The sequence below is a fragment of the Anneissia japonica genome, unplaced genomic scaffold (genome assembly GCF_011630105.1).
Source record: "Anneissia japonica isolate Jap-2015-1 unplaced genomic scaffold, ASM1163010v1 scaffold288015_len651517_cov191, whole genome shotgun sequence".
In the NCBI taxonomy this organism is placed as follows: Eukaryota; Metazoa; Echinodermata; class Crinoidea; order Comatulida; family Comatulidae; genus Anneissia; species Anneissia japonica.
This window is the reverse complement of record NW_022751954.1, coordinates 4,883-31,453: the sequence shown is the minus strand read 5'-3', so window position 1 is coordinate 31,453 and position 26,571 is coordinate 4,883. Positions and strand designations below refer to the sequence as shown.

Below are 26,571 nucleotides of genomic sequence, written 5' to 3'. Positions count from 1 at the left end.
TTGAAGTCTACAAAGGTGTTATGTTATCGTAAACAAACTATACGTTAAAGGAGTTTTTCATTAAAATACCTATAGGCATAAACCTAACAGTAAGGAATCTAAAAGGAACTAATCATGCGGTCTGATGCAAGCAAATTAAACTACTAAACTCAAACGCAAATACTGACACAACAATCAATGTTCCCATATGAATCAACCACGAAAACACTCAATACAGCAAATGCTATCAACAAGGTTTTCACACAACTTTCAAGGGACTGTTCTTAGTTTGACTACATGTTCTTCCTTCTTACCATATCCACGACCTGTACCTACTATTTATGAATGGGAAGTTTATGCAAAATTAAAGAACATTAGTATCAGGAAAGATGGAGGACCAGATTGCATCATTCCTGCGCGAATCATTAAAGAATTTGCATATGAAATGTGTACACCAATGACCAGTATAATAAATGCTTCTTTCCATGAGGAAATCGTAGCTGTCGACGGGTTGTTTTTTAGCTCCCATAGTTGACAATAACAATCTGGTTTTCTTTCCGGTAGCTCCAAGTTGTTTCATTAGTGCTTCAGAACAGAAAGAAACTGAACTTGACTCTAAAATCGATTAAATAAGCCTTTGAAACCCATAAATTGTCAAAACTTTTTGGTTCGGAACATTTTAAGCGACGCTTGACCACGCCTACTTTGCTCCCGCCAAGGAAAATCTTCCCCCTCGTCGGACCCCCACCCCCCTCACCTCGGGCAAGTCCTGGCGCCACCCCTGGTAAGAAAGAACATGAGAGCTAGAATAATAATAGTTATTCGGGTTTAAATAATGTTATTTAGACAGTGCATAATATGGACGTACGGTACGGATATGCTAACGTCTATACAACCAATATCAATTTATTTCAAAACATTATAATTGGGGGGGGGGGGGTGGAGGACGCAAAATTCTAATCTTTCCCCCAGGCGCCAAAACATCTACCTACGCCACTGTTCATCACATTGTGACAGGGAGGTTGCAGCATATTAGCATTAAGTGTCTACCTAATCTATATACAAAATTCCTATATCGTTATACACTAATAAGCCTACAGTATTTTCAACATGTCACAAATATATCATTTCTAAAACAAATGTACAAAAATTAGTAATTCCCTATTAACAAATCGATTTACTTCATTTATCCTACCTAAACAAATATCCTACCATATTTCAACACAAATATGACTATTAAAGTAAAGCATGGATACAGTAAATGCATAACGTTCACCACCACATTTATCCATGTGTTGGATTGGACTTGTTATGGTTTAAACACCAAATATAACCCACGAAAATCTGAAGAAGATTTATTTCCAGTGGTATCCTTCTGGTGGTGATTGAGCAGTACACCGGGAGACAATCCCCCTACTCTTTTCCGAATAGAGCGTTCTTTACTAACGTGCCCACAGGCAATAATAATAATGCACACAGGAGCAACGGCTTAAGCTTATCCGAAATACGGTTATCGTAACTTGCATTTTAGCTCTTCATGTGAAACACAAGGCCAGCAGCGATGGGAATTGAGCCGGGGACCTAAAGAGATCTCCATGGTTCATCGCACACTACCACCAGAAATACGGTAACCTAGGGATCTAGGCCCAGTCATAAATTTTCATAGAATTTTTTGTGTATTTTCATCTGTCATTAAGCCAATCTTTTAGTGGTCTATTTTTTCAAATCTAATCGCGATGTCTAACATATTAGAGAGTAAGTGAGCGCAACCTAGTTTGTGTAAACAAGATAGGTACGGTAGTATGTATTATCGACTAAGTAGTCCATATTTCTAATAGTTACGCTAACTACAGTTAAGAGTAAGACATGAATCTCCCGGAGAAATTTTTCCAAGACAGTAGAGTGGAATGTTTTTTTCCACGTAGAGATTTTGTCATCTAATAGCCTTTTCATACATTTTATTTTAGCCTATGCAATTATATTTGGGAGATGGTTCATATCAAGACCATTTTCACTTTTTTGGCCAATCATTGTTAAACTCCTAACTTTTTCTTTCTTTCCCCATAGAAATTTAAGGAGAAGGCTTTCAATCCTTTTTAGTACAAGATCTGGAGTGTCAAGCGTCATTATTGGAAATAACATTCGCGATATAAGAATGAACTTAATAATATAAATTTTCCCGATCATAGTGAGATTTCGTTTTGTACATAAATTAATTATGTATTGCATTTTTTCATGTATTTGCAAATTTTCCCAGTCATCTTTAATGAGTTCTGCAGGAATATACATTAAAAACAATTCATAGAGCTTTAAATTTTCAGTTTTTTCAATTTATATCGTCGATTTTGTATTTCCTATTTTTGTAACTTCCATTCCATTGTTCTTCTGCTTTATTTATTTTAAATTTCATTCCTGGTATACCCGTGGTGAAGTCATCAATTAACTTTAAAGATGTGTTGATGGACAACTGTATATACATTACTTAATTACAACCTATAAATTAGATTGCCAGGAAAATTCTTTACCCATAAGCTTATAACTGTGTCCATCGTTGCTGGGAATTTGTAGCGATGGGAAGGAATAATATATTCACCTTGTTTGATGGTTTGTGAATTTTCGCTGTTCCCTTTAACCATAGGGAAAATAGAACATTTTCTCTATGCTTTAAACCTGTGTTGGTTTCTAGTAGTTCCTCTGCGCTCTTCCCATCGCAACAAATTCCCTAGCAACGATGGACACAGTTATAAGCCTATAGGTAAAGTATTTTCCTGGCAATCTAATATATAGGTTGTAATTAGTAGAACCAACATCTACACACGATAGCCCTTAATTTCTTCTAAATACTACAACTGGTCTCCTTATTGGCTATTGATTGTTCTGTTATCTTCAATCACGGCTTGGTTAATATGACGTTCATAGATATTAAAGTATACAACTAGAAAAATTGACGTCTATTGTCACGTGTTTGTAGTCAAGTGTTTCAATTATGTTTATCTCGTGAAATTGGCTAGTAATATGCAAGTGGATATAGCTTCACTTTCGTTTACTTTATCCTTAATTTCGTTTGTTTAAAAGACCAAACTATTAATAGATATATCTCTAGATCCCATATAATCATAGAATATCTAAAATCGCGTGTGGGCTAAACTTATTAAACAACAACAATATAAAACACAAAAAAGACAAAAACACCACTACGTTATGTAATCGTCGTATAACAGACGGCGCATATTTAGCAGTAGAGTATTATTGCAATTTTTTTTGTAGCGTGAATTCTAGTTACAGCATCTTTGCTTCCATCCATTAAAAATGACTTAAAAATAGAACGACTGTGTAGCTAAACATGTAAAATTAATAAATATGTTTAAAATTATACCGTATATCAAATTGCTGACTTTTAAAGTTTAAATTCAAAATTAGAATAGGAAATGTGTTTGTTTAATTAACAAACGCATAACTGCTACAGATCTTATATAGACTGTACAAATAGATAAGCAAGCAGTCAAGCAATAAAATTAAAGTAATTAAATTTAAAGAATATTTTTTTTCATTTATAAGAAAACATCTTTTCTCATCATAGGGCCTAAGTTACTGTTGATTGTATTCCTTTTTGTAAGACTTACATAGACTTTTTTTAAAAATAGATAATGATAAAAATTATAAAAACACATCCAGATTGTTTTATCATTTTTAGTTGTTTTCATGGCTAAATATTTTTTAAGCTTATGTGTTATGGTTGATTTTTCTTTGGAATAAGTAAGTTGATTTCAAAAATTGATTTTTATATATTTTGCTTTGCTACACTTCATGAGACAATACATATTTAATTGTTTTGATATTATTCAGGGCACGCTTGCTACAAGAGTGTCATGTGAAATTCTCTTCACTTGCCGTTACTTTTTGGGCACTGCCCTCTTTCACTTATTCAATTTTGTGTACAGTATTTTAATATTTCTTGCTTTTTTATGATGTATTTTTTTTATGTATGATGGGCTTTTTAATTTTTACATATTGATTTTATTGTTTGATTGATTTGATTTGGAAGAAGTTTATTTGAGTGACTGATTAATTGATTGAGACTCCTTTTTTAAATTTTGTAGTCCGGAACTTTGGAATGAACTAAAAATTAAATCATTAGCTGCCAAAATTTAAAAAATATCTATATTGTTATGCTGATGAACAAAATTAAAGTCTCTATATTGTTCTTTTATTTTTTTATCTATATTTATTTATAGTTTTCTGTAAAAGGATGATTTTTTAACTTCTAATGTTGATTCCTATCGTAATTTACACTTTTTTAATATTGTACACTTGCTATAACGATTTGAATAAATTTATACCTAATATAAGGAAATCGCATAATTATATTCACTAATTGTGCAGATTAGATCGATAAATAATATACGCACGTCTTCACCACTAAATTAGCACGACGTTCGTATAGCGAGGGACCTAACTGGCTGTAAGTACTATACTTATCGGTTGCGCTGATATTTGTTAAATAAATAATACACAAACTTAGCCTACATACTCATCGTTTGCACAGTTGGACTATATAACTGATTTAAGGGATGTACGTGTGCGACTTCCTCTATGATTAAATATTTGTATGAGGCAAGTGTGCTTCAGCATTTTCATCTACATATTCTTCATTTGGAAACGACACTTTTACAACAGCAGCACATAACGGGAAGTCCAAGGTGCTTGTATCTTACTAAAAGGAAGGAATTCAGTGCTCTGGGGACGAATATCGTTTACGAGGAAAATGTCCGGACAAGTAACACAATATGGGTGTGAACAAGTACTGATATATCTTATCGTCTACCTTCTGATCCGAAATTGTTATGCAGGTAATATAACTAAATTATTCAATTATTATGTTGGTAGTTCATTTCTTTAACGCATACTCTAGTTTCTAGTTTCCGTTTACAGGCCTACATAAACACAATTTAACTACACAAGCACTGACATACACTTACAATTGTAAATGGGCTAAATATGACATACACTCGTACGTACTGTGAATGGATTTTTTTTTTAAAGTTTTTAAAACTTTTTAAAATAATCATTTTATCACTGTTGTATAAACTGTAAATTGGTCCATTGTTTATGATTAAAAAAAACCCAATATTTATTTTATGTTCTGCTATGGCAGAGAATAGGCCTATATCATTTATCTACATAATTTTACATCTACACGTTCTCATTTTGGTGTACCTCTTTTTTGAAAATTTCAATAGACCTAATTATATAACTTCACATATCGCAATAGCATGTCTGACAATGCTATTAACTATCTATTCTAACTTTAATTTTCATTTACAATCAGATCTCCCTGCTAATTCGTATTACACTAAAACGATAATTATAAATGTTCGTATTTATTGGATAGGCCTAGGCCTATTTTTAAATTTTATTAATATAGGCCAACTTATTGTTATTGCTAACGTGATTTACTTTTATTGTTATTGTTACTATTATTGTTATTCCTATTTTTATTTCTATTTATTATTGTTGTTTATTTTGTTATTGTTACTAATAATAATTATGATATTGATAATAATTATTATAGTTATAAATTATTTTGATTATCGATGCTTCCAATTTTCACAGAGGATTTTGTGCTCGTAACAGATAGTCAATCAGATGCTATATTCAAATCCACTATACATACTGGCGCTTGCGGTGCATATCTTCAATTTTCTGCTATTACTTTTACTACACCACCCGATTATCCCGTCCCTGTCGATTATGATCCTGTTGAAGGACGTATATATTGGGGTGACATAAACCACCATCGTTTAGGAGAGGAAAGTAGGCCTAACATCATAAAAGCGCTTTGGATGATAATTCGTGTATGTTAAGCCAACGAATAATTAGAAATAAAGTAAACTTACTCAAAACGTTTCAAGACTAATCTAGTCTCCTTTTCAACTGATGTTGGTGTTGGGTTGAGTGGAAGATGTGTATAAGAGACAATTTACATGCAATTTAATAATAAAGTAAATAGTATTTTATATTACATATTATTTTATATTTTTTAAATATTATGTTTATGATTTATTACTGTAATTTGCTTTTTAAACAAATAACTATATTATCTCATTGTCTATTTTAAAAATTATTATTGATAATTTGTTATCAAAAACAGATAATTATTTAAATCTCACGACAGTAACTTTTGTAAGGAGTAGACACCTCCTCAATTGAAAATTAAATATGATTGTAATTTTAATATTATTATTTTTATTTCTTATTTTTTTAAATTTAATTCAGACTTAGTCGTTCGCGCGCTGTCGTTGGACACAATTAACCGGAAGATCTACTGGGTGGATACAGAAGAAGAGATAATATATGTGTCCAATTTAGATGGGTCCGATACTGTGAACTTTATGGACGATATGGATCGGGTTAGAGGCATTGTGGTCAACTCAAATTACAGGTAATTACAATCATAATTTTTTATGTAAAGCCTGTACATTACTGTACATTAAAACTTTTACTATTGTAACATACTCCAAGTATTGAAGTGCACACCATCGTTTTGGGATTCAATATTTCGACATTAATTATGTCATCGTTAGGAATGATAATGATTCCTGATGATTTGGATAATTTGGATGAGGATCTTTCCCTGATGATGGCATAACAAATATCTTATAATAGCAAGATAGCGTTCTCCGTGGACCGGTTTTCGTGTAATCGGAATAGAAGCGTACAATTCACTCAGAAAACGATAGAAAGTAATTGTAATTGAAAGAGGGCGTCCTAGTTGTTACTAATGGAGGTTGTTCCAAAATTTGCACTGAGATCATAGATGTCAAAATTCAAAAGTAATTGTAATTGCAAGAAGGCGTCCTATACTGCGTTATTACAAAATTTGTACGCAGAAATCGCGAAAAACTCTATCATGTTATTATATAATCTTTGTGACATAATTAATGTCGAAATATTGAATCCAAACATGATGGCGTACATTTCAATACTTTGGAGTATGTATCATACTTTCTTATTAAAACAATAATTAGGCCTAAGTAAAAATAATGGTAGCTATATTAATAATTTTAATAATATTAATATTCATAATTATCATCGTCATCATTATCATCATAATCACCACCACCATACTGTGCAGATCTATGGCCTGTTTAGGCATGCACGAGGGTCTTCGGTCCGCGAACTGCGATTTTGACACGCTAAGATTTCTATTAGGCTAGCTAAGGTTTACGAAAAATCACATAAATTTCCAAGCATACAAAACACAGAGAACAATCGTAGTGCCTTTCCTTGCCGTTTATTTCTCACGTTAACACTGGGTGGTTGTTTTCGCAAGGGGAATTTCCTCTCAGATAATTTTCTTGCCTTTCCACAGTTTTGCCGAAAAAATGAAAATTAATTGCTCCGATCGGTCTGTCTGTCATATCATGGTAACTGGCCATTTAAAAACAATGCATTTATACAAACCTTTTTACGTTTTAATAAAATATACTGAGCATATCAATAAAAATATGAAGCACATTAGAAGCGCTACCTCTTAATGTTGTGATTTTAAAAATTACAATTGTATCTCTAGTCTGCTATCGGAAAAAATATTTCCCTCCTAAAATTTTACCTTTCCCCTTACTTGCTAACCCCCTCCCCTCCCCAAGATTTCAGGCGCTGGCGACTCCACTGCAGCCCAGTGTCACCCATCGTAGCAAATTTGTACCTAGAGTTACCTGGAACAAAAGGCAATCGCTACAGCTCCGATCAAAGAGCTGACAACCTTCAATGTTGGCAGCATAAAATTTACGCATGAAACGGAAAGTGATGGTAACATACCTTTCATCGATACCTTGATCGTTCGGAGGCAAGATGGAACTGTTAAACTTATTGTTTACAGGAAAACATCTCACAAGGACCAGTATTTGAATTTTAATTCTCATCATCCATTGCATCAAACAATGGGAGTTATTCGCACATTACCGGAACGTATGAATAACATCGTCACTGAAAACGAGGATCGTTTAGGAGAGGAAAGTAGGCCTAACATCATAAAAGCGCTTTGGATGATAATTCGTGTATGTTAAGCCAACGAATAATTAGAAATAAAGTAAACTTACTCAAAACGTTTCAAGACTAATCTAGTCTCCTTTTCAACTGATGTTGGTGTTGGGTTGAGTGGACTAACTATGACGTCACAGAATTGGGACGTCGATCTCCGGGGCTGCGGGTCGGGATGCTGAGGATGTCATTGTATATGTTGGGGAGATCAACTCCCCCTTGGCCAGACGGTTAATTGTATTATGCCTTTTTCGTATTTATATCGCTTCTTTGATTAGCTAAACTTGTTTGTAGAGACATTAAACATCTTTATGGATTACATGATTATAAATATGAAATACTGTCTTAAATTATGCCCTCGTTTAGGCCATACAGGTGGCCTAGCCATTATACGCCTAGGGGCGAGGACCGTTCGGCCGCCAACAAGTTTGGCCTGCTACCAGGAACACACTTTGTACTGTATGTTTTCATTCATATGACAATCCATTCACAATTGCTGATATGTCACATAATCAAAATAATCTTCATTCAAGTTCATCGTAGAGTTAACCATCAATCATCAGGTCATCATTACCTGTAAAATCAAGAAAATGTCTTTAGATACATTCATAATATAAACAAGAAATATTCAAGTACAAAACCTATAACATATTTTAAGCTCAACATATTCTGAAAAAGAACATTAGCCTATTATGAAGCAAAAATACTCAATATTATATTCAATCAGTATTTTATTTTTATATCAGTGTAAAACTATAGTGTAAGAGCCTAACTCACAGCCTCTTTATATTTTTACTAAGGTAAGCATTTTAGACGAATATGAACAAAAAAGTGTACTCGATAGCATTGGTTTTGAATAGACGAAGACAATTAGCGACATCACACTCATTCGGTTGTTTTTTGTGTTTTTTTTTTCACAAAGACGCTATTGCAGTTGACAAAGAATTCAATTTTATTGATACTGCAGTGATAACAAGCGCTTTATCAGAAAATCATCCCATATTTGCAAGAAAAAAAATGCATCTGCTGTATTAAAAGTTAATGATGATCTGCTTTAAATTTTAATTGATTTTTTTGTTTTTGGGCAGACCAGGGAATAGTGAATTTACAGTGTAATTTCACTGTTCCCGGGGCAGACAATATATAGGAATAAACAAACTTACTAAAATAATCAAAATCAAAGATATAGTTTGGCTATTAGTATATTTTGGTATAGGCCTATTTAAAAGGGACCTCCAATAGCCTGGCCTGATATAACAGGCGTGTCTTTCCATCAACAGCTGTTCACACTCTTTTCCTGCATGTACAGTATATGAAACAGTATCGAAATTAAAAAGAATGGTTTGTCAAACTTTTATACCATGATTCGTTTTTTAGCATGCCTTAAATGAGATGCAAACCATCATTACAGGCTGCAACCAAGTGCATCACTAATGTCACACGTAAACATATTTCACAATTCACATAAGCTGAGACATCTAAACTGATTAGGGGCGGATCAGGGTTGAAATTCACGGGGGAGGGGGTCAAAATGTTTCCAAAAAACCGCAAAAAGAAAGGCGGGGGGGGGGGGCTTCTCCCCCGGGAAAATGTTGACTGCTAGATAGCGGGAAACGAGCGCTCGACTTCTGAATTGTCTTTAATGACTTTTAGGTTCTTCAAAATTCAAGGTTTTGTGCCCTCTTAAAAAAGGTCATATAAATTTTTCTCATTCTTATTACAATAAATGTCTATTATGTGTGTACTGAAATAGGTCTACATTCAAAAGATAAAAATGGGTACGGTAGTTGCATACGTATTGTTTTTTCCATGAATCGATGAGCCCCAAAAAGAACGGGGAGTCGAGAAAATGTTGATTCATAGATGGCGGAAAATTACCTTTCCCAACTTCTGAGGTTTTTTTTTAACGACTTTTAAGTCATTAAAATTTTAAGCTTTCCCCCTCTTGAAAACGATTCAATGAATCGATGAACAAAACCTGACTTCTGAATGTCTTTTTAATGACTTAAGTTCTTTAAAATTCAAGGTTTACCCCTCTTGAAAACGTTTTCTATATTCATGATCTGTCTCTTATACACATCTAGATGTGTATAAGAGACAGGTTGCATACCTAGGCATATTCTTTTTCCATGAATCGATGAACCTCAAAACGAAAGGGGTAGGGTGTCCTCCCCTGGGAAAATTTTGATTTTTAGATAGCGGGAACTGAGCTTTCCTGACTTATAATTTTCCCATTGTAACAAAAAAAAAATTCATCTCACGGGTCCTAAAAAAGTAGGGGGTCTAGATTTTTTTAAAATTATTTATGTGACCCACTGACACCTCCAGATTCGCTAATGTGTATAATTTCCAGATGAGAGTAACAAAAGCTATCGTGATTTTTATATTTCGATTTTCTTCATTCATATCAACATTTTTACCCAATTTATGTTCACACTAGTGCTTATCATCTTAACTGACGTTCTAAGAACGTTATAATAACGATTCAGTTCGGTGATAAAAACGTTATTTTGTAGAACCATATGTACGTACTTATAACCTAATTTCACAACCTCACAACAATTGAACGTTCAGGGCAGGATCCAGGATTTAAAAGAGAGGGTGCAACATGTTTTCCAAAAAACCCCAAAAGGAAATGGGGGTACTGGGGTCCTCCCCCGAGAAAATTTTGATTCCTAGATGGCCGGAAATGAGCTTTCCCGACTTCGGAGGAGTCTTTAAATGACCTTTAAGTTCTTCAAAATTCAAGGTTTTCCACCTCTTGAGAAAAGGCCAGGTAATTTTATCTCATTCTTAGACCTATCATAGAGGGGGGAAAATCAAGACAGGCAATATATTATTATATTACAACAACATTGAGTAGTTGGATATGTAGTCTCCTTCCATGGATCGATGAACTGAACAACCGATAGGCCTGAAGAACTCACTTTTGTACATAAATTATTACGACGGCGAACCAAGAACAGTGTATAATTTATTTAATTTAAAACTAGACGCAGGGTTCCTGGAACGCCGCCCTCAGCGGCGTGTGCGAAGCACAACAGTGAGGCAGAAGTGGAACGTGAAATTTCGATATGGTTTCGTAGTCAGATTTGCGAGAAAAATTTCAGCTAGGCCTACCCGTATTTCTCGACTGAGACGTCAATGGGAGCTGTAATTTGTATGGCAAGGAAATGGTGCTGATAATGTTTATGTTTATCTGACCCGAGGTCAGAGTTTTATTTATTCACGTGATCCTTTTTGGCGGGCCGGCTTTCGACGGTCATGGTCTCGGTGGGTGAAAGTGAATAAATAGTTGAGCAAAAGTTTTTCATATGATCTCTTTATTTATTATCTGTCAGGTGCTACCCTTAATTCGTATTAAGGGAATTTACGCCCACAAACCTTGTAGTTATTAATATTTTGTTTATAATAGAAATATTTATGGATAAACAAACACCACTGCTTGGCACATCATGAATGCCTTACCTAGCTAGGGCTACAAAGAGCCGCTTAGTTAGCATAATGATACTTAAACAAGGTACGTTTGCAACTGAATTAATCTTAGGCCATGGTTAATTTTGTTTTTCTTATTTTAATTTATTTCTTTCGAAAGTGTACTTTCTATCACATATAATTGGTCTACTTAGACCTAGTCTTATTATTATGCCTCATCGTCCCCCGCTATACACAGTACATGTAGCGACTCACACCCGCTACAGTACAGACGTTTGCTAGGCAACAGAACGTGATTGCACCTTCCTTCCCAGGTGTTCATGTAACATTTGCATATTGTTAGCTAACCAGCTGCGTGAATTCCTTTGTGAAAATGTGTACCGCGTTGTACTCATTTTCACAAAGAATTTGCATCCCCTCTTGGAAAGAGGGGACTTCGAAATAATTGTCTCCATATCTTTCGCTAATTAATCACCATAATTTAGCTTACACTTATGCATGGAGGGAGCACTTAAAATGTACAATAATCATTTCACTACCCGACAAACCCCGAACTTTATTCATGCATTACATAAATAGTTTCCTCTTGCTGTACTCCAACATCACTGGCGCATGGTAACAACCAACTGGCAGACCATTTCCGGTCAAACATTACTCTCCATAACGCAGCTCCCCCTAGTTCCGTGACCTCTGGATGGGCTAAGCCTAGTAATTGTCTGATCTCCCAACCTATACCTAGGTAGGTTAGCATGCCTTTTGTAAGCCAGGACCCAGTTTTATTTTGTTACGTTTCTTCACAGGGGGGGGGAGGGAGTTCGTCCGACCCCCTTGACACCCCCCCCCTCTGGATCCGCCAACTGCGCGTTTTGTGTTTGCTGGGAACTATAGGTCTGAGACCATCAATTTTACTACAAGGTGAAAAACTAATGCTAGCCCGCTCGCCAATGCAAGTGAAATACAAAATTGTATAGTGGTATTTTAATCCCCACCCCTCCCCCACCCCCACACCAAATAAAAGTAAAGTTCGAATTGTAAATTGTCATAAGCATACAGCAGTACCATACGACTACTATATACTATGTTTATCGCGATTTGTTTTTCTTCCTTGTTTTTAGCTTTAAAAGTAAACATACTGCTTGATTATTTTATTGAATGAAAATTTATAGCATAGGGCCCGTGACCGCCGGTACCCTGAGCATCAGGTACGCGTTGCGAAGGGTTGTTCAGGTATTGGACTGCAGCGAAAATTGATTCCCCGTCACTAATGGAACGGGCCTGTCATGCTTGGCTGGCTAGTTTTCATTTACATTTCGCATGTCCAGTTGTCAAATGTATATCAAACCAGTCATGCTTGACTGGTTTTTGATTTATGTTTTGGAACAGAACTTGGAGAAGGCGTTTGATCAAGTCAGACCAGAGAAAATTGCATATTGCACAATCTCCCTGGTTAGACCTACGTTTTAAAATTTGAATTAATTAAATTACATTAATTAAAATTTAAATTAAATTAGATTAATTAAATTAAATTAGAATTACATGTTGGAAAATTTTAAATACGTTTTGTAAAATTAGAACTTCGCTTTGGGAAACTAGATCTACATTTTGATAAATTAGACTAGAGAACAGTGAAATTATTATGGGAAACAGTGTAATTTAACTGTTCCCTGATTAGACCTAATGTTTTTTTAAAATTAGACATTGAATTTTGCAATTACATTTTGATTTTTACATAGACCTAGACTTTTTCTGCGTATGGCACCCCTAGTCTACGGCCCAGAGGGCAGTAGACACACAAATCTCTTTAACCTGGTATATATGGTTTAATAAAGTTGAAGACAATTTTAGCTGGTTTAGCAGTATTAGATTGGCAAATGATTATATAAAAACGTATGAGGAGTCAACCAATACTCATTTTATATTATTATTATTATTATTATTATTATTATTATTATTATTATTATTATTATTATTATTATTATTATTATTATTATTATTATCATTATTATTATTATTATTATTATTATTATTATTAGTATTTACAATAATCATTTTCTATCTTTAGAAAGTGTGTAAAATAAGATCATTGAGCCTGAAATCGGCTAAACATAAAAACACACATTAAAGTAAGTGTGCTTAATGTACTAAGTTTAAATTGATACTGTCATGGGAATAGGCATAGTTATGGGCTTATTTGTCTTATTAAAATATTGTGTATTCGTGTTAAAAATTCGCTGTAATTAATACCATCTTGTCAATAATAGGCATAATTAATAGGCTAAATCATCGTTATTGATAATTATTATTAGTATTATTCAACTTTTGGGGTAATATTCGTATATTAAAGCTGATTATTAAAGTAAAATGATGATGATGATGTGAGTATACTGTAATATCGATCTCCATGTTTCTTTGCTTCAAATTTACAACTTTACAATTATAGTGTCGGGTCTAATATACAAATGTCTGCATAACAGGCTCGGCTGGCCCTCGCAGAAGTCTGGTTTTCCTAAAAAAAAAAAAAAAAACACCTTATAGTAGCATCTGTTTCCAGTAGTTGAGCCAGAAATTTGCCGACAAGGGGTCCGACGTGTCCGACGGAGGGGTCCGATTGGGTCCAGGCGACGACGAAGCCTCGGCCGTCGGCCCGGAATAAAAATATCCCTGTTGGAGTTTATAGGAAGAGTTTTCATGGCTTAATTTGGTCCTAAATGTGCATTTAGACCACAATATTAGTGATTGGGAATCATTTGGATAGATAGGCAAATTATTACTTTTTTTAATTTTTGGTCCGACGACGTAGTGGATGGATGGATTACTATAATAGCCCTACTGCTGTTTTACCGAGTTCTGTTTCACAAATTCCCATACAAATAATCTTCATATAATAATTTTATTATTATAGTGAATGAATCATAATTGAAAGGTTTCGTCTTATGAGCTATAAAATAAAAACGATAATTTATTCTGAAAATAGTCTGACTCTTGACTTCATGCTTATAGTCGACACAAGGTGTGACTACAACTTACGGGAGTATTTTTAACATTTAATGTCATCTTCAATGTCATAATACACTTAGGCCTACAGAAGGCAATCAGAGAATACAATGTGCAGACACCTGGGCGGATCCAGAGATGTCCGAAAAGGGGGTGGAAGGGGCCGAAATGGGGCCGATAAAAAAAAAAACATTCTTCGGGCAGCTCAGGACAACTGTAAAATCAACCTCACTCAAACAACGCTCACCTGTCTCCCCCGTATACCATAAAAAATCCAAACCCATAGTTTTTAGTGCTCCATTAGTATAGCTTTCACTTTGTTGATCTTTCTTCTGTCTGCCAACAGGCCTATTTGGTTACTTTAAATAATTAAAACCTCTTACAAAGTAATCGGTAATAGACCTACCAAAAGCAAACACATTACATGAGGCTTAATGATTTATTTAAAAACGTAATACAATTCAATTGATACGGAAGTACATATGATCTCCATAGCGAGAAAATCAAGTTGTTAATGTCTCAAGCCGAAATAATTCGACAAGAGAAAAGCGTACCAGCCTGTCCTTTACTCTGAATTCAAAAGATAATAGCTTAAAATTTACTGTAGTTTAGTTTCTTCTGTAGATTTTATTATATTGTGGAGCCCCTTAGAAGAGCAGTGTTTAGGGTTACTCAATTGACAGGAAATGGAAATAAACTATGCGAAGATACCAGTGCCGGTTTTTATCAACCCAAACGCTAAATATAATTATGGCCTGTATAGTTTCTTTCTGTTTTTCCGAACCATTGAAAAGACTCGCTCCTCTTGCATACAGAAGGTAGTAGGGGGCACTTCCGATCATCGATTTTTTAAATATTATAGCTCCCTGTGTTTTGTTTTGTTTTCTTTTTTTTTCTTTTTTTGTCTCATCGACTACCGGTGTGAGAAAATGATTGTTGAGCGGGTGAGCGTGAGAAGAGGCACTGAGGCGTGATTCTCACGCCGTAGGCATGAGAATTGGTAGGTCTGCTATTGACTATCATTACACTCCATAACCTAGGCCCTACAACACGCTGACATATCGAGAACTTGCCCACGCAGAAACACTTCGAAAGGTCCACTGATTAATCTCAGATAAGAAAGTATAATACATACTTCAAGTATTGAAATACACGCCATCGTGTTGGGATTCAATATTTCGACATTAATTATGTCATCATCAGGAATGAAAAAATTATCCAAATTATCCATATTAGCAAGCTTATATGCACTAGTACCAAAAGTGTTTAACCAATCAAAACATTACCTCTAGTAGGTGACATAGCAGTGATTTAAACAAAAGATCAAAGCATTCTTACTCTAATGATCAAATATACCTACAAAAACAAAGAAAGCTCTTTTGAAGCTCTGAGCCCATTGTTAAGCAAGTTAAGGGTGTAGTCTACGTATAGCGAACGCTTCTTTAAATAGGATAGACCAGTTTCGGGAGAAACAGAAACACTTCGCAAGCTGGACTGCACACAATTCCACTCGTTCCAACGCTTGCTGGGATTCGCTAGATAAGACACGACTTACACCGCCGTCACACTTGCCGGACTGGTAATTGATTATTCATGATATTTAAATATAATGTTCCTCGTGGCTGCTAGATTTAGTCCTTACCGTTTTAATATATATTAAAATATCATAACATGTCAAATGCAAATGTAAAAATCCATTGCTTGCATTTACCGATGTATAAAAACATTCAACATCAAGTACACACGCCACTTACAGGATGGAGCAATTGGTTTATAACTCTTTACGAGGCTTATAGAATGGAGTTATTTTAAGTCTTGAGAAAAAGTTCTACTGTGACACACTGACAGAAATTAAATCCATGAACCTGCGATTAGAAGGCAAGCATCTTAACCACCAAGCTAACTCCATTCCATAAGGAAATGAAATGATATGAAATGGTATACAATATGAAATTATATGTTTTTTTTTAAAGTTATGGGGCTGGTCCCCCTCCCGCTTGAATCCGCCGCTGAAGGTCACGGTGGTAGTTGGGCAAGAAGAAGATTTGAAATACCAGTAACAATAGCATTAGTAATCAATAACAATAAAAGTATCATTAATGCTAATTTTCAACAAGAATTATAACATTTTAAAATACTATACACCAGTACCTGAGGAGGTTCGAGTGAAAGATGCGCTGATTTCATGCGGCGAGCTATGAAATTTCCTTCATAGCCATCGTTCCAATGGTAATACAGTAATGTCGAAAAGTGCTTTGAGACATGTGTATCATAGCGGTATATAAAAACGTACATATTATTATTATTATTATTATTATTATTATTACTACTACTATTACTATTATTAATATTATTATTGTTGTTGTTATTATTGTTATTGTTATTATTACTGTATTATTATTATTATTATTATTATCATCATCACCATCATTATTATTATTCTTATCAAATATCTAATATGTTTAAACAGATATTAGCACTGATCTATGCAAACGTCAATTATATTGTATTTTCTCCAGCCTCGGCTTCATCGTCCAGCATTCACGGATATCACGTTTCCGGTTGTTTAATGTGTCTGATATTGTCTCTTATCCGTCCGTTACATGGATTTTATCCCTTGCCGTGGATTTCCCAGGTAGGGAACAATTCTGCTATTTCACCTCTTATTAGTAGTTTAGTTTAGTTTTGTCTTTATTAACGTCACACTCTTATAATACAATAAGACCAGCCAATACTGGCTTATGAGTGACACATCTTAAAAAATACATGAAAAAAGCTTCAAGGGCTCATAACTTGTTTTTTTTTTCTTTTCCTTTTTCACTTTTTTTGTTTTTGTGTACTACCACGCAACATGAAAGAAAGGAAAAAGTCTACAAATAGAACATATAATAAAAAAAAAAAAAACCACACAAATCTCAACATTAGTGATTAAACAAAATAGACTGCCGTATTGAAAGAATCTGATTGGCGAATTTTTTTTAGTATGTGCAGATATGTCATGCAGATGGTACGAGCTAAATTGCAATATTCCATTATTAATTCATTATATACTTAATGAGCAGTTTTGTAGTATAAACTGACCATGTATCCAAGGCCAATCAACACAAACATTACGTATCAAGAGTGTGGTCGTGTGTACGTTGATTGATCTTCACACTACGGACAATGAAATAACCTATTGACACGAGTAATAACTTCAATTTAAAAATGAAAAGAAGACGTTAATTGACTTGAGACGTCTACCGTTCCAATTTTAATTACTTCTGGAAAAAATATTATAATATGTAATAAAATTTGAAGAAAACTTGTAATGCGTTGTTCGAAATCAAGGTAAGCTATAGAAACACAACATTCCTTTAATGTAGTTAGACACAGTAGAACCCCTCCTTGGGGAAAGTTTATGGCCACGAAAAGATGGAAATTTTATCTTTTAACACTACGACTAACCCCTATTCAGGGCACATTTTATAAGAACACTAAGGCTGAATTTGTTTAAAAATTAAGAACAAACTGAGGTTCAGGTGAAATGTCAAATAAGGCTTGTAGTTTGTTTAAAAAGAAACCAATAAACATTGTTTGTACTTTATTTGCAGTAGGTGTGACCTATTAGGTCCATGGTGTGACTATGCAAACTTTTACTGGTTCTTATAAAAAAAAAAGTGCATTATGAACATAAGTTAAGAGAGTTTCATGATACACAAAATAGAAAGCCTTCTTTCTAAGAAATCCTGAAATAATAGGCATAAAGAATATTGCATTGCATTTCAAATCAATACAATTTGTACATGTTTTCAATTATGAATTAGATAATATCTTTATCATGTGACTTAAAAGGTGGAACTGTTTACTGGTACGACAGAGATGCGGAAGAGATACGAGCATCTGATCTTAACTTAGGGAACGTTCGACAACTTGTCAGTACGGGTGAACTTGGCCACTTCATTGTTCGTGGTTTAGCCGTGTATGAATCTAGTATATGTTGGGTAAGCGTAGACACCGCTATTTTTCGGGCTGACAAAGTTACGGGAGGAAATATACAAGCAGTCAGTGACACAGTATTCGAAAATCCATTCGGACTTTTCATATATAACGGTACGATATCTTGATTGTTACTGTATTCAATTCAATGCAAAACTGTTATTTCCATAATGTCATTTCTATATCAAAATGAAATACCGTAAATTAAACGAAAATGAGTAGGCATAATTAACAATACACTTTGTTCCAGATCTGTCATAACTAAGACTTTCTAAAAACACTGCATTGACAAAAGTATGTAGATTTGTCAATTCTACTTAAACAGTACCGGTAGTAAGAACTGATCTCATGAATTTACATAACGAGTAGAGGCCAAGCTTAACAAATAAATTGCTGGTATTGCAAGGTGTGGGTTTTGTTAAAACATTCAAAGGCAGTTTTTTTTTTATAACCGGGCACTTACTGCGCCTGACGGTCGTCGGCAGACGCAATTCTATGGAGAACGCAACACCACGGATCCTTTTTAATGACGATTCGTTATTATTATTATTATTATTATTATTATTATTATTATTATTATTATTATTATTATTATTATTATTATTATTATTATTATTATTATTATTATTATTATTATTATTATATTATTATTATTATTATTATTATTATTATTACTACTACTACTATTAATATTATTATTATTATCACTATTAATATTATTACTATTATTACTATTACTACTATCATTACTATTGTTACTATTATTAATATTATTATTATCATCATCATCATCATTGTTATTGTTATTATTATTGCACGGTTGTTATACTTTTTATTATTATTGTTGTTGTTATTGTTTTTTGTTATTGTTATTACTATTATTATAAATAATAGCCTATCATGACTGAGCAAGTTTCTCATAAATGTGTGTTAGGTCTATTTTTCTATATTCATGATTTATTGTTGTTATTTTTGCTATTATTGTTATTGTTGTTATTAATGTTGTTATTATTATAAATAATGTCATGTAAATGAGCATGTTTTTTCATAAATGTATGTTAGGCCTATATTTATGATTTTATACGCTAACTAAACCTCCAGAGGACCTTTTCAAGTTAAGAATTCAATGTTAATCATAACTACATTTGCATAGAGAATATGCTGCAATGTATGTTTTGTTATATATGAGTATTTATATTTTTAAAATATCATTGAATTTTCAGATCCAGAAACAGAAAAAAGTGCCAAGTGCAGTACACCTACAACATTTCCCGGTAGGGATGCTACAATGCATTCAATACAGAATTGTAGTGTCTAACAAACTGGGCATGTGGTACTCTACCTTCCATCAATGAATGTAGCCTGGGTGGCATGTCTTACACTCCCAGTTTGGGGTTCAAATTAGGACTTTTCTTTGACGATTAAACATTTCTACTACCTAAGCTTAGCTTATCCTTTAATTTATTATTCAATTTATTTAAGAGGCTCATCAATGCCCCCATGGCAAAAGGGCGTAACTGACATTTTTTGGCGAAAATGAGTTATATAGCCTAGTGGGGTCAATACATCATGTTACACATGTTGACACAAAAAAAAAAAAATTGTAAAAAAGTGTCCCCCGGGCTAGATAGGGGCATTGGAAAAGGGCATAACTACACAATTTTCAGTAAATTCCCAAGGCAAAAAGGGCATAACTGCAAAGATAGGCTGTGATACGCTGAAGCGTGACGTTCTTTCAACAGCCAACCAATCAGAAGAGAGCTTTCTCCCTGGTTACAATGAAGGTTGCATGTTAAGTTGTATTATTTTTATTATTCTTACTGTTTGTGTACTCACAATTTGTAAATAGAAATTGGTTAAATAGTATGATTCTTGACAGTAGCAATGTCTAGTTAATGTTAGGCAAACATGATAAGCCTAGTAAATTTATGCTATATAATCTTGCCTTACTTTGAATGGCAACAGTTTAGGCCTAATACTATGGAAATAAACTATAGGAAAATAGTAACTGTTTAATAAAAATAATTAACCATGGCACAATAACAATTCATATTTTAACTAGAAATAACAGTGACAAAGAGGGACAACTAAAACGATTATTTAGCAAATAACTATGGCAAAAAGGCACAACTACAACATTCATTTATAGCAAATGGCATGACAAAAAGGTATAACTGCACAGTTTACTCAAATCAACTGTGTTCACTAAGCAAACAACAACTTACTTTTCCATCTAAATCTATATATATAATACATTTTCTAAATATTTTATTAGAATATAAAAAAACAATAATATTCGTAATCATTTCATTATTACTTGAATTTGGATCATAGAGAAGAATTGCTTATAATAATGATAATAATAATAATAATAATAATAATAATAATAATAATAATAATAATAATAATAATAGGCCTAATTTATATTGTAATTACATGACTTAAAATATAAATTATTATTTTACTTTGTAAATAAAATTTAAAAAATAATTGTAATTCTTGTTTAACGTACACATAGAAACAGTCACACGCGCAATCTAACTAAATAGCAGTTCTATTTCTTATACGCATACGCATGCATCCTTCACGCAGTGACGTAAAGCCTATGCGCTCTTGTGCGGAGCCCCAGACCCCTAGGGGTCTATAAGGCCTCCTACCCAAAGGGTCCTCGATCTAGCACCTTGAGCCAGAAAGGCTTTGTTGATACATAATAGCATACTAATGTTAATTCATTTTCTTGTTTGTATACTTGGTTTGCCTATACATGGGTTTTTAATCGTTTGTAATTTTAGTATTTATTATTTAATGCGTTTCTTTGGTATAATTGTACATTTATTTATTGTTTATACATGACTAACATATGAAATTATATATTGAATGTTATTTTTGAATAATCTGACTCAAAATTGCGTTGAAAGGAACTAAAGTGGGTACTTATACCCATTTGCCAAAGTTTGTCATCATGTCTTGAATCAGAAAACCCACGGCAAAAGGGCATAACTGACATTTTGAGCGCAAAAATCAATATTTATAGAAAAAAATGTGTGCTACACTGGAAGAGACATTATTTGTCTATTAGAATACATTAACCATGAAATCAAATACCAAAACACATTTTAGGGCTAAATAAATTACACGTTTTGCTTAATATCTCCAAAACAGCAAATTGTCAGTTATGCCCTTTTCCCATGGGAGGGCAGTCCAGTTTTTTGGCGGTTCGTTGTAACACCTTAAGCCCTCCCCCCGCCCCCAACGCTACGGGCTTGATAACAACAGTAAAGTCATTATTTTTCCCTTAATGAAGATGAAATATGGAAATATATTCACTTTGTGAGATGGAGACTAATGATCTTTGTTGTTAGTTTTTCAGACCGGTAGTTTTCGAATCCCAACGTAATCATAATATAGATTATTACTTAGGTAATGTTTTATCCCTAAGGTATTTTACATATTCATTCTCTTTTTCAGAACCAACAACGGAAACAAGAACAGATGTAACTACGGATGGAACTCTTACAAATGTGCACACAACAACTTACATAACAACTACAATAGAGAAAACGACAGATACACCCACACTATGTAGGCCTATTTGTAACTCATTTCCATACGTCATTGTACTCTATCTGTGGATCAAATTTACCAAAATTTAGTGAAACTGTAAATTAAATAAAATAATTATTATCATTGCATTCTTCCAACCCATCATTCCACTGTATTATCGACATAAATCAGTAGCCTATATTATTATTATTATTATTATTATTATTATTATTATTATTATTATTATTATTATTATTATTATTATTATTATTATTATTTTCATCATTAATTCGATGTTGTAAACCAACACTGACATAATCAATACAATGTTGATAATGAGGTGAGTCAGACAGTATATATACAGTATATATATAATGTATAATACAATACAAATAATAATGTATATATTTTTATATTATTAGTTGCACCAGGCTACTTCAGGAAGCTTTTCAACTCCGGTGGTCAGGAAATTTGCCTATTGGATCAGAGACTTAATTCTATCAATAGCTTGGAATTCAGAAGTACCACTACCTGTGCTATTAGATGCTTGCACAATTCATTTTGCGAAGGCTTTGTCGTAAACAATCATCTAGACAACAAGTTATGTTTTCTGTTAGATCAAAACACAATTGAAACTAACGTCACCAAAGAAGGTTGCATTACGTATAGAAAGGTTTCGATAGTCTAATGATAAGGAATGTTTTGAACAATGTTTATTTTGCTCCTTTCTTCAATAGTAATAATAATGATAATTAATAAGTTCTATATTACCATTCATAAACATAATTACAAGATTTTTTAATATTTTACACCATAAACTTTTACATCTTCACTTACCTCGCTGATTTAAAACCATTTTCACTTAGCTCGCTCAGTTAAAATTTAGTTAACTGTCAAAGAGGTACACAGAGAGAAGAACTGGTGGAGGTTACAAGTCCGCTATAACCCAATGGCGTTAACCAGGGATAGGCCTACTCATGGTTCCAGAGTAAATTAGGTTGCTTGAGACGTTAACAACCAATTTTTTGTGTCATAGCCACTGTTCCGTGAATATAATATTATTTCTATTCAACAAACCTTTTCAAAATCCTAAGTACACCAGTGCAACTCTTGATTTAGTTTTGGCCACACATCAACCTAGATATGACCTACTAAAAATCTGTTTTCAGGAAGCTTGTTTCATGGTATTTTAATTTGAAACAAAAAAATTGGCACAATAACGAGCGATATTTCTATTAATTCATAAAACTGGACACTTAAACAGCAGTTTGGTGTTAATTTAGTTAATGTTGACCACTTTGCTGCAGCTAAGGAGTCCAAGGAACGAACATCCTGAAGCTGGAGAATGTCAATTATATAATATTGTTGCCAAGATAACCATATTATGGTTATGGTAATTTAAGTGATTTATTGAGCCTCTGATATTCAAACAATTTGCACAATTTATCAATAAAACAATTCGCGGAAGAGGAGTATTCAAAATATCGGGACGGGGACAAATCAGAAGGCCGATGTCGTACTCCATCGACAATGATTTTATGTGGTTTATTTATGTACAATTCTTATCTATTTATATACACTCAAGAAGCTTTACACTCACATTTTCATATGAGAAAATTGTCCAACAACGATGGAGTGACGGTGTTCCATATCTAAGTGTTTGCTGGAAAAACATCAATCTGCTGCTTTCTGTTTGAATAGTGATCGTGTGAGAAGGATAGGATGCAGCAAAAGCCTTGGTCAACTTGTAAAAATCTATAATCGTCTGTATAAAACATTTTCATCGTAATGAAGCAGCTATAGTACTGATAACAAATTACTTAAAACAGATTAGGTATATAAATTCAAACTATAGATTTTAGTGGTGCATTTTTATCAAATTTTACGACCAATTGTTACCTACATTTGTGAGTATAAGTGTGTAATAGACATGCAAAATACACGGGCAGTTCTAGGTTTAAATTTAGGGGTGGTGGGTGGGAGTTAAAATCTTTCCAAAAAACCCCAAAAAGAAAGTTGTTTAAAATTCAAGGTTTCCCCACTCCTGAGACTTGAGAACGGTCAGATAAACTTTCTTATTCTTATTACAGTAATATAGGCCTGTATGTGTATATACATACATACATATATGAAAAAATTGAGTAGTTGCATACAATCATATTTTTTTTTCAATGAATCGATGAACCCTAAAGAAAAAAAAAGAGTGGGGGGGGGGGGGGGCCGGGGGGGGGGGGGGGTCCGGAGGTTTTTACCTGGAAAATTTTTATTCCTCATGGCAGGAAATGAGCTTTCCCGACTTCAGAGGTCTTTTAATGACTCTTGAAATCGGTCATATAAATTATCTCATTCTTATTACAGTAAATAGGTCTATTATGTGTGCAAATTATTGTTATAAATTAGTTATAATTAAACTGTAACTCATTCTTGGCAGCCCAAGTGGGGGGTCAGGCCCCCCTCTCAGATTCGCCAATGGAACAAACAATGTCCAGTTAGCTGTATAGGCTAATATATTTGAATATCGTTTTAGCCTTATTGACATTCATTCACATGTTTGGTCATCTTGTAAACATTTAGAAGCTTTCGAAATAAACTTAGTCTGACTGTTGGGCGTTTTTGTCTTAATTGATGCATATAGCCGAGTTTCTATGTTTTATGTTTTATTCCTGAAGTATTTTCTGTATTCATTATCTTTAATCATATTTATATTATTCACATCTTAAGATAGTTTTAATAATTTGTTTTTGAAGTTCCATTTTTAGGTAACAATATTTTTTCATAACAGATTCATTAATATTTTTACAAGACATATCATAAAGTAAATGAGTATAGGCCTATACGACCTTGATCATGAAATCGATTTAACTTTATAGGCTCGATACATTGCTCATATTCATTGTTTTTTTTAATGTGTTAATAATTACGATATAGAATAACTATGTTTGTGACTTTTATCAATGTTTTAATCATTTTTATCATTTTGGTAATGCAAAGCGAATTCATTTTATTGTATTGCAGTTAATCTTCGTCGACTTCGCTGACTTTGAATTCGTTGCCTACGTCGATATTTCAGACTAGAATAAACAAGTATTTTCCAACTAAGGCAGTTTTCACTATTTGTGTGCTGTCCAGTACAGCGTTCGATACCATAAATCACAACCTTATAATCAGGAATATGCAGAATCTCGGATTTACACGTGAAATCATTTCATTGCTTTGTAGCTTCCTCACCAATAGACAACAGCGGGTACAATACAAGGACGCTGTATCAAACTCCCTAAATACCCACGAAGGTGTCCCGCAGGGGTACAAAGCTTGGTTCCTTTTGCTTCTTATTGCATACAGTGACCCCCACCCCGAAGAGGCCCCTAACCACATGATCTTCGATCTAGCGCCCCGACGCAAAAGGGCTTTGTTGACACAAATAATTTAATGTGTCTCTGACATCGACTGTATAATGATATTATATCCAGTGGCGAATTAAAAAGGCCCTATATTTTTTAATTTTAAGTCTGTGAGTGCCATTCTGGCCAAATTTTCTTACCTCATCCCCAAACATGGTGGGGCTGAGGTGGTATTGACACTTTATCAGTGGAAGTCTCTCCCTGGCCTCTGCAATGACAAACATAATTAAAAAAACGAGCACATCTAAAATCTCACAGTGGAATTGGCGACTGGGACCCAAAAATCCCCACTCTCAGAAAGCCACAGGGCCCCCGGCCCCATCGTTTCGCCACTGATCACACATCAACAAAACAATGAATGATCTGGAGTACTTGAAGTCAGATTAACCAATTAAATACCTCAATTCTGATGACATGACCATTATCAAGAACTCGATCAAAACATCGTTTAACCTGCAGATAAAATTGAATGAACTCACTAACTGCAGCAGAAAATAATATGAATCTTAACGCCAAAAAATGTGCCACCATCCTGATTTACAAATTGATCCCAAGAACATTATTAAAACTGTAAATAATGTTAAGATATTTAAAGTAACTATAAGCGATAATCTCAAATGGGATGGACACATAACTGATATTTTAACACAACATAATAAGAAAGATGACATGTTGACAATTTATAAAAGATATGCCTTTATTATTTTTCTTTATTGAATATGCCGTTTAGTACCAGCATGGAATGCTGGCTTAACTTGTTTGTTAAAAAGAAGCACCTCTTACAATAATTTTAATAGTGCTCTAATATTGTGTAAATTTATGTTTATTATTTGCTCACCAACTATGCATATCACCAAATTTCAGTTCTTGGATACCTGCTCAAGTAGACCATTAATACAGTTTGAAAAAAAAAAATCAATTTAAACCACTTACTTTCAAAACTAATAGGTATAACCACAAATAGTTTCATCTGGTTTGTGAATATATGAACATGGAAAATTTTTGTGAGTACAAGCAAAGCCCAATTCCATACCTCATCAGTATTTTAAAGCAGCAGAATACTTAAATTTTTTTTATTGATGTCTAACATAAAAAAAATACATAAAAAAAACATAAACAAGTTGCAAAACAAATAAATCACTTTGTGTTTTCTTAAAAAAAGATAACAAATTATAGCACCTTAAAAATAAATGAGAAC

General features: G+C 33.6%; 1 protein-coding gene across 1 annotated transcript; it reads left to right on the top strand.

The window, feature by feature from the left end:
• The first annotated feature begins 6,263 nt into the window (after window positions 1-6,263).
• Window positions 6,264-24,153, top strand: LOC117122011 (low-density lipoprotein receptor-like). The gene is made up of 6 exons (XM_033267485.1): window positions 6,264-6,421; window positions 16,971-17,086; window positions 18,286-18,543; window positions 19,653-19,703; window positions 21,898-22,011; window positions 22,395-24,153. Exons 1-6 carry the CDS (start codon window positions 6,372-6,374, stop codon window positions 22,658-22,660), a joined length of 855 nt encoding a protein of 284 aa, XP_033123376.1. The 5' UTR covers window positions 6,264-6,371; the 3' UTR covers window positions 22,661-24,153.
• Window positions 24,154-26,571: the final 2,418 nt, after the last annotated feature.